Source organism: Myotis davidii, unplaced genomic scaffold (assembly GCF_000327345.1).
Source record: "Myotis davidii unplaced genomic scaffold, ASM32734v1 scaffold69, whole genome shotgun sequence".
Classification (NCBI taxonomy): domain Eukaryota; kingdom Metazoa; phylum Chordata; class Mammalia; order Chiroptera; family Vespertilionidae; genus Myotis; species Myotis davidii.
The window spans coordinates 323,980-332,271 of NW_006300363.1; the positions used below are offsets into that span (position 1 = coordinate 323,980).

At 58.2% G+C, this 8,292-nt stretch overlaps 1 protein-coding gene across 1 annotated transcript in view; it reads left to right on the plus strand.

Annotated features, from left to right (window-relative positions):
• P3H4 (prolyl 3-hydroxylase family member 4 (non-enzymatic)) overlaps positions 1-6,020 on the plus strand; it is a 6,920-nt gene extending 900 nt beyond the window's left edge. Inside the window, exons 2-8 of the mRNA XM_006776738.2 lie at positions 14-166; positions 255-426; positions 1,132-1,260; positions 2,847-2,992; positions 3,637-3,720; positions 5,156-5,300; positions 5,612-6,020. Coding sequence (XP_006776801.1) covers positions 14-166; positions 255-426; positions 1,132-1,260; positions 2,847-2,992; positions 3,637-3,720; positions 5,156-5,300; positions 5,612-5,634 — 852 coding nt within the window. The 3' untranslated portion in view covers positions 5,635-6,020. The remainder of the gene's footprint in view (positions 1-13; positions 167-254; positions 427-1,131; positions 1,261-2,846; positions 2,993-3,636; positions 3,721-5,155; positions 5,301-5,611) is intronic.
• Positions 6,021-8,292: the final 2,272 nt, after the last annotated feature.

The following is an 8,292-nucleotide window of genomic DNA, read 5'->3' on the forward strand; positions in this document are numbered from 1 at the left end:
CCCCACCCCACAGGCGAACCGGCTGGAGAAGGCGCTGGCGGCGGCCTACACCTTCCTGCAGAAGAACCCCAAGCACGAGCTGACCACCAAGTATCTCAGCTACTACCGGGGGATGCTGGATGCGGCCGAGGAGCCCCTCACTGACTTGGAGGCGCAGCCCTACGAGGTGGGCGGAGGGGGAGGGCTGGCCGTGAAGCTCCTCCCCACGCCCCCATAGGACTTGGGGCCCTGACCCTCCCCTCGCTCCCCCCCAGGCCGTGTTCCTCCGGGCGGTGAAGCTCTACAACAGCGGGGACTTCCGCGGCAGCACCGAGGACATGGAGCGGGCCCTGGCCGAGTACCTGGCTACCTTTGCGCGGTGTCTGGCTGGCTGCGAGGGGGCCCACGAGCAGGTGGACTTCAAGGACTTCTACCCTGCCATAGCAGGTACCCCCACCCAGACCCATGGGCGTCCTTCCCAGCCGCCACTGGGCCCAGAACAACTCAGACCCCTGAACACTTTCATGGAGCCCATAGTCCGTGCTGGGGGGGTGGTCAGTGTTATATCCTGTCCCTGGGAGTGTGGAGTGCGCAGCCAGCTGAGAGAGGCGGACAGGGCAACGGATCCCCTGCCCCTGGGTGCCGAAAGGCTGCAGCCTGGAGCGCCCAAGGTGCTGGGCGCCAGTGGAGAGAGGCGGTGACAGTCCCAGGAGGGTCTGGGATGGGGGTCACAGGCTTTCCAGGTAGAGGTCAATGCAAGTGCAAAGGTGCCCCCGCCGAGATGGGAAACAGCCCCGCACGGATGTCCCAAAAGCAGTTTGTGGCCAGAAATCACACCGAGTCTGAAGTCCCTAACTGCAGGGGCCCCTCAGGGCTGTCCTGAGCTTTTTAATCTGGGCGTCAGGACGGCTTCCACACCTCACCTGCCACCTCCCAGAGAGCCAGGCTGTGGGCAGTAAGTCCGCCCTGGCCACAGTCCTCTGCCTCAGCATTGCTTATCCCAGCCGCCACGTCTCACGTGGCTGCAACAGGCTCTGCAGGCAGAGCTGGGGCTGGCGTCCTCTCCATCACCCGCTCCTCCGGGAACGGAGCTGTTCAGCACACCACCAGCTTCTCACCCCTGCTTCCCCCCCACCCCCCACCCCCGCCCAGATATTTTTGCAGAATCTCTGCAGTGCAAGGTGGACTGTGAGGCCAACTTGACCCCCAACGTGGGTGGCTACTTCGTGGAGAAGTTCGTGGCCACCATGTATCACTACCTGCAGTTTGCCTACTACAAGTGTGAGCCTCCTGTGGGCTTGGGGTGGGATGGGGAGCGGAGAGCACTGCACTGGGAGCACCACAGAGTCTGGGGGAGCTATTCCTCAGGATTCAGGCCCCTGGGCTATTGGGAGGGCGATGGGGGTGGGGTGGGGCAGGTGAAAGGCTGGAGGAAGAGAACAGAGAGCAGCCTCAGGGTAAATGACTAGCTAGCCCACAGCTGTACCGCACTTGACAGTTTACAAAGCCCTGCCACGTCTGTTTATCTCACTTTATCCTCCCACCAACCCCCTGCAGATGACATTGCTGGACCCATTTTTCAGATGAGGACACTGAGGCTTACACAGAGGGCAAGGGGTCGTTAGTCACTTAGCTAATAAAAAGTAGCACCAGAGCCCTGGCCAGTGTGGCTCAGATGGTTGGGCGTCATCCCATGTGCCAAAACGTTGCTGGTTCAATTCCAGGTCAGAGCACATGCCCGGGTTTCGGGCTTGATCCCCAGGATGGGGTGTGTGATTGATGTTTTGCTCTCACACAGATATTTCTCTCTCGCTCCCACTTCCTTCCTCTGTCGCTAAAAGTAATATAAAATAATTTTTAAATCTTTTAAAAAAAAGAAGTAGCCCCAGGACTTAAGGCTTTCCTCATTTGAGGGAAATCCTGGCCCCAAGTGGGGGCTGTGATGGACAATCTCTAGGGTTCCTGTAATGCAGAGATGCCAAGATTCAGACAGAAGCTGGAGTTGGAGTGGAGGGTCTGTGGACCAAGGGGCCAGGAGAGCGCTAGCCGGTTTGACTCAGTGGATAGAGCCTCGGCCTGTGGACGGAAGGGTCCCAGGTTTGATTCCAGTCAGGGGCACATGCTCAGGTTGCCCGCTCAATCCCCAGTAGGGGGCTTGCAGGAGGTAGCCACTCAGTGGTTCTCTCTCATCATTGATGTTTCTATCTATCTCTGCCTCTCCCTAATATATTTTTATTAATAAAAATAAATTTTTTAAAAACTGAAGAGGAATCATATCATGCACACTCACCTTAGTATAAATAACTGGGTATGCTAGCCAAAAAGAGAAATAATAATAATAATAATAATAATAATAGTGGCAGGGGCACTCTCTCTCTCTCTCTCTCTCCCCCTTCCTTTTTGAAATCAATAAAACTCTATTTAACACACACACACACACACACACACACACACACACAGAAGCCAGGAGGCCCTTCATGGGTCCGGTTGGCTAAGCAGTTGAGGGCCACCACTGGCCTCTCACCCCTCTGACATCATTCTCCGGCCGTGTGAGCTTGATCAGTTTACTTGGCCTCTCTGTGCCTTGAATTTCTTATCTGTAAAATGGGAACGACAATAGCGTTGAGTCTTAAGTGAGGGCCTGGCACACATCAAGTGCCCAGTACATCCAGGCGCATTATCGTTGGGTGGGGTGAGATGCCCAAATGTATTCTGGAAGACAGCTGGGGAGGCAGAGGCGCTAGACTGAAGAGGGAGATAGGAGTGGGTGAGGTGGGGTCCTCCCTAAAGATGGGGGGGTGAGGGAAGGGTCATCCCTAAAGGCGGGGCAGCGCCAGGGCTACTCCTCACCCCTCCTCTGTCTGCAGTGAATGACGTACGCCAGGCTGCCCGCAGCGCCGCCAGCTACATGCTCTTCGACCCGGAGGACAGTGTCATGCAGCAGAACCTGGTGTACTACCGCTTCCACCGGGCTCGCTGGGGCCTGGAGGAGGGGGACTTCCAGCCCCGGGAGGTGGGCATTGCCTCCGAGGCACTCTTGGGACCATGTGATTTGATAAAAAAAAAAAATCCGGCTTCCTCAGAAGGCAGGATGGAAAGTGAAAAAATATGGGTTGTGGCTGGGGTCCTGGATTCAGACTCAGCCCCATCGGCTTTGCGGTCCTGGGAACACCGCTCACCCTTTCTCAATCTGTTGCCTCACCTGCAAAATGGGGCTGGGACGACCTCCCTTACCAGCACCGCTGGCGAGGTGGGAGGTATAAAAACACCTGCTGGTTCCTGCCTGCTCCCTTCCCCACCCTCACCATCCTCACTGCTGGCCTTTGGCCTTCTTCCCCCGGGACCTCCCAACCTGGACCAACTGAGCAACTCCTTAGGAGTCTGGGGCAACCCTGGCACAGATGGGGCACCTGGTGCTGGTGTCCATTTCCTTGTCAGTGGCAGACACTGCGAATCAGTTGAGGCGCTCTCCCACAGAACCCTCAGAATCCTAACCCAGCACTCCAAGCAGTGACACTTTTTTGATCAGCACGTGAGCTGACCTGTCCAGGCTCCTTGAGCTGGAAAAGGGCCAAAGGGCCCAAATCCTCAGAGCTCTGACTCCTCCTCTTCTGGCTGCAGGGTCCAGCTCACCTCACTTTCCTCCTCTCCTCCCAGGAGGCCATGCTCTACCACAACCAGACGGCGGAGCTGCGGGAGCTGCTGGAGTTCTCGCACATGTACCTGCAGTCAGATGATGAGGTAAGGGGCCCCCTGTCCCCAGGGCTGGGTGATGATGGACACCCCTTGGCCACTTTGCCAAAGCTCACCCCCAGCTCCCAGCAGCCAGCTGTTGTGAAGCAGGATTCTCCTGTCCCTTAAGTACACCTGCCCTTCTCCCCGCACCCCATGTCCTCCTGCCCCCTTCTCTGTATGTCTCAGTCGTGCTTCTCCTGGGCCCAGCTCAGGTGGTGCCTCCTCCAGGAAGCCAGGCTGCATGCCCTGGCTCTGTCTCCCAGGCTTGCAATGCCGACTCTGACCCTCCGGCCTCCCTGGACCTGGAGTTACTTGCAGTCCTGGTCCAGCTCACCCCAGCCCCCTCTCCAGCCAGTCTCCCAGAGGGCTGTGATCCGAGATGGGGGACCAGGTTACTCCCAGCTCCCCCAGGTTACTCTGTTCTCCAGGGAAAGCAGAGCTGGTGCCCAGAAACTGAGTTTGAATGAACCAGTGAGCGAAGGAAGGAGTGCAGGACGCCAGGAAGGAAGGACCGCAGCGTGTTAGGTTGATTCTGAGTGAGGGTTTGAGGGTGGATGCTCTCAGGTGTCCCTGCTCGGGGCTTCTGTATCCACTCCCTCCTTTGTTCAAGCACCGTGCTCCCTCATGGAACACGGGGGCCGGGTCTACACTCTTAGTAGCCAGGTTGGCGCTGGTCAGCCTTGGTCCACCACTTCCCAAGTGGGCCCCCTCCAGGCAAGCCTTGGGGAGCCCTGAAACTCTCATTGCTTCATCCATCGAGTGGGGAGGATCATGCCCCCCTCACCCCGTGTGGTGAGAATGAAACGAGATCAAGTGTGTAAAGCGCTCAGTACAGAGCTGGCATGCATGTAGTAGGTGCTCAACAGGTGGCAGCCGTTTTGATTGCTGCTATGTGTTGTGTGCTGTTGGCCAGATACCGGGTTTGGGCCTGGGCTACATTGGTGAGAGGCACAGTCCCTTTCCCCAGCAACAGGGGGAGGCACAACACCCCTCTCCCTGTGGGAGAGGTCAGCAGGGGGCACCGGAGGACTCCTGACCCAGCCAGGGTCATCGCAAGGGCTGCATGCCTGGCCTTGGGGGGATGAACAAGGCCAGTGCAGGCAGAGGGGAGGAAAGGCGTTCCTGGCTGGGAATGGCATGAGCAGACGGTGTGCACGGGCTACCAGCATGCTCGGGGTGTTTATACTTAACAAGTGGCTGCAGAGAGGGCGGAGCTCCTGCTAACCCGGACTCTCTGCTGGTGGAGCCCCATGCACCAGTTTAGGGAGGGGGCAGCTGGGGATAGGACGGTAGGAGAAACCCTCATGTCATTCCTGTGTGAGATCTTGGGGCAAGGGTGGGGTGGGAGGGCCCCTGGGCCAGGATTGGAACTGGCCTGGGTTTGTGCCTTCTGTGATCTGTCTGGTTTGTCCCCTGACCCTGGACCTTGGGGCTTCTCTAGATGGAGCTGGAGGAGACAGAACCGCCCTTGGAGCCCGAGGACCACCCATCCGATGCGGAGTTTGAGGGGGAGGGCGACTACGAGGAGGGCATCTATGCCGACTGGTGGCAGGAGCTGGACGCCAAGGGTGACGAGGCTGAGGCTGGTCAGTGACTTGAGCCATGATGGGGGTGGGGATGCAGCCTGGGGTGGAGGTTGGGGACAGGGATCTAGGCACTGGGCTACAGAGGCGGGGGACTAATATGTGTGTTGGACGCTGGGACCCCCTCCTCTGAGGGCTTCCTGTCTGTTGGCAACCTCTGTAGGGGGTGGTATCCTTCCTGGGATCAGGGGTCAGCCGAGACCTGTTCCTGGGGAGTCTCTCTCCTGCCTGCCCCAGCTCCCCGTAGAATAGCACCCAGACACCTGTTGGGAGGGGTGGGGGCTCACCCCAGTGCTCTCTCCTTTTCTTTGCAGAGCCGGAGCCTGAGCTAGCCTGAGAAGAGGGCCACCCCGGCACCTCACAAGAACTTGGGAAGCCTGGGCCCCGTGGGACCACCCTCACCAGCCTGGGCAGCAGCAAGACTATTTATTAACAATGTAAAATGGACATAGCTGGCCAGGCCCCATCCTGTCCCACCCGAGAGCCTTGCTCCGGGCCCCCTGCCTCCTCGCTGGTCTCAACCACAGGATGGCGGTGCTGCAGCTGCTCCTCCCCCTGCTCCTCCCCTGGAGGAGGACATGCCAGCTTCTCCTAGTCGGGGCCTCAGCCTGAATTTCAGAGATAGCAGAGGGGCGGCTGGCATCACAGAGAGCACTGGACCAGGAGTCCAGTGGTGCCTGGCACTGGCCACGGTGCTTAATAAATGTTTCTTGTTGAATGAATCACAAGGCCTGGCCCTAGCCAGTTTGGCTCAGTGGATAGAGTGTCGACCTGCGTAACAAAGGGACCTGGGTTCGAGTCCAATCAGGGGCAGGTACCTTGCTTGCAGGCTCCAGCTCCTCCCCAGCCCAGGCCCTGGTCGGGCTCGTGCAGGAGGCAACCAATCGATGTGTCTCTCTCACATTGATGTTTTTCTCTGTCTTTCCCTCTCCTTCTCTCCTTCTCTCCTTCTCCCCCCACCCCCCCAAATCAACAACACGAAAAAGAATTACAAGACCTGGGGTCCATTCTCCCAAGGGCTGAGTGGTGAGGGTGCAGGTCCTTCTCTCCCAGCCTCTGCACCCATCTCCCCTCATCTGGTCTCCCCTCATCTGTAAATGCGGAGGGAGGCAGGTGAGGAGGCACATTCTGGCCTCTGTGGACCCTGGGGGTTTGTGACCGTGAAGAGCAGCTGCTGTCATTGCGATCCACCGCCAGGGGGCGTGAGGACGCAGTTCCCGCCCCAAGTCCTGGCAAGACGGTGGCTTCAGATTTCTAAGATGGGATGTCCAGTATTTTCCTAGTTCAGCATGGCTTCCCTGGGGATATGTGGTGAGTGAGGGGAAGGGGTCAAGGACATTTACTTCCGGTTTTCACTTTTCAGGCATTGACCCCGGTTCCTTGGAGTCAGGGTGAGCATGCCCTGCCCCATGAGCTGGGGCCATCTCAGTGGCCAGAGGAGCACGGTTACGGTCTGCAGTGTGAGACTTGGTGGTGGCGGTGGTGTCTTGCCCCATCTTGCATTGGCCTGGGGGGCAGAGGGTCCGGAGATGTGGGGGTGAGAGCCGTGTCTGGTGTTATCACCCAGCCCAGTGTCCCCTCCAGGTTTCACAACAGGAAAGTGGGGGCACGGGGGGGGGGTCTCTGGGAAGGACCATGGGCCAGGGCCTGCCAGGTGACAGTGCTGCCCACTCCCCACGTTTCTGGCCTCTGAGGGGTAGGGTGGTGGTGGAGCAGAGGCTGGGAACCTAGTTCTTGCCTTCCACACCCCTCCTCCCCAGATGGCCTGGGCCCCGCCCATCTCTGTGCCCAGGAGAACCCCATACCCCACCCTAAGCCCCTTTCCTGGGCCTTTATTGATGACGAGGGTGGGAAGGCCAGTCTGAGTCTGGAGTGCAGATAGGTGGGGTCAAGGGGCGAAGGTGACCTCACTCCTCCCATAGGTGAGTCTGCCGGTGGTAGCTGCAGAGTCTCCTGAGAACTCCCAGGTGCCAGGTGGCCCCGCCCAGCCCCGCCCCTTTCAAGCTGCTTCCACCAGGGCTCTGCCCCCTGTTGCTGGGAGGGACTGCCCTTGGGGCTGGCACTCCAGAGGGTGGGGAGCAGGGATGTGCTGGAGCCTGCCAGTGTGATTAGGAGCCTTGGAATCCGAAACGGTGGGAGTGAGTCTGAAAGTGCTGGTGTGCGGGAGTGCGAAGGTCCGTGTGCTTGTGTGCAGTGTGGCTGTGCGAGGCGGGGTGTGAGCGGGTGCCTGTGTGCGTGTGTCAGAACGTCCATCCAGGGCAGTGTCGTGGGTGTCTCCACGTGCATCCCTGTGCCTTTGTGAACATGACTCTAGGGGTTCACTCGCTCACTCAGACATATTTGTTTATTTTTAAATATATTTTTTATTGATTTCAGAGAGGAAAGGAGAGGTAGAGAGAGATAGAAACATCAATGATGACAGAGAACCACCGATTGGATGGCTGCCTCCTGCACGCCCTCTACTGGGGATCGAGCCCCGGATCCAGGCATGTACCCTTGACTGGAATCAAACCCCAGGACCTTTGAGTCCACAGATCGACGCTCTATCTACTGAGCCAAACCAGCCAGGACAGAACATATTTATTGAGCACCCACTGGTGCTGGGCATCACTAGTGGGCACAGCAGGCCAAGCACCCTGCCTTGGTGGGGCCTGCATTCCAGCGGGGAGATAGGCAGGAAACACTACGTGTTATAAAGCTTTAGATAAATAAGATGGAAAAATGGAGCTGGGTAAGGGTATGGAGAGAATGGAGCGGTTGAAGTTTAAGAAGTGTGTTGATGTGTGTGTCCAAGTGTGCATCTGAGAGTGGCGTCTCTGAGTGTGTGGTGATGAGGCAGAGTGTGTGTGTGTGTGTGTGTGTGTGTGTGTGTGTGTGTGTGTGTGTGTGTGTGTGGAGGGTATCCACTGGCAGAAGCCTGGCCCCTCTCTAGGCACCAGACAGGCTGTCAGCCCAGGCCGTCCCAGCCAGCGTGCCATCTCAGCTCTCGTTCCCA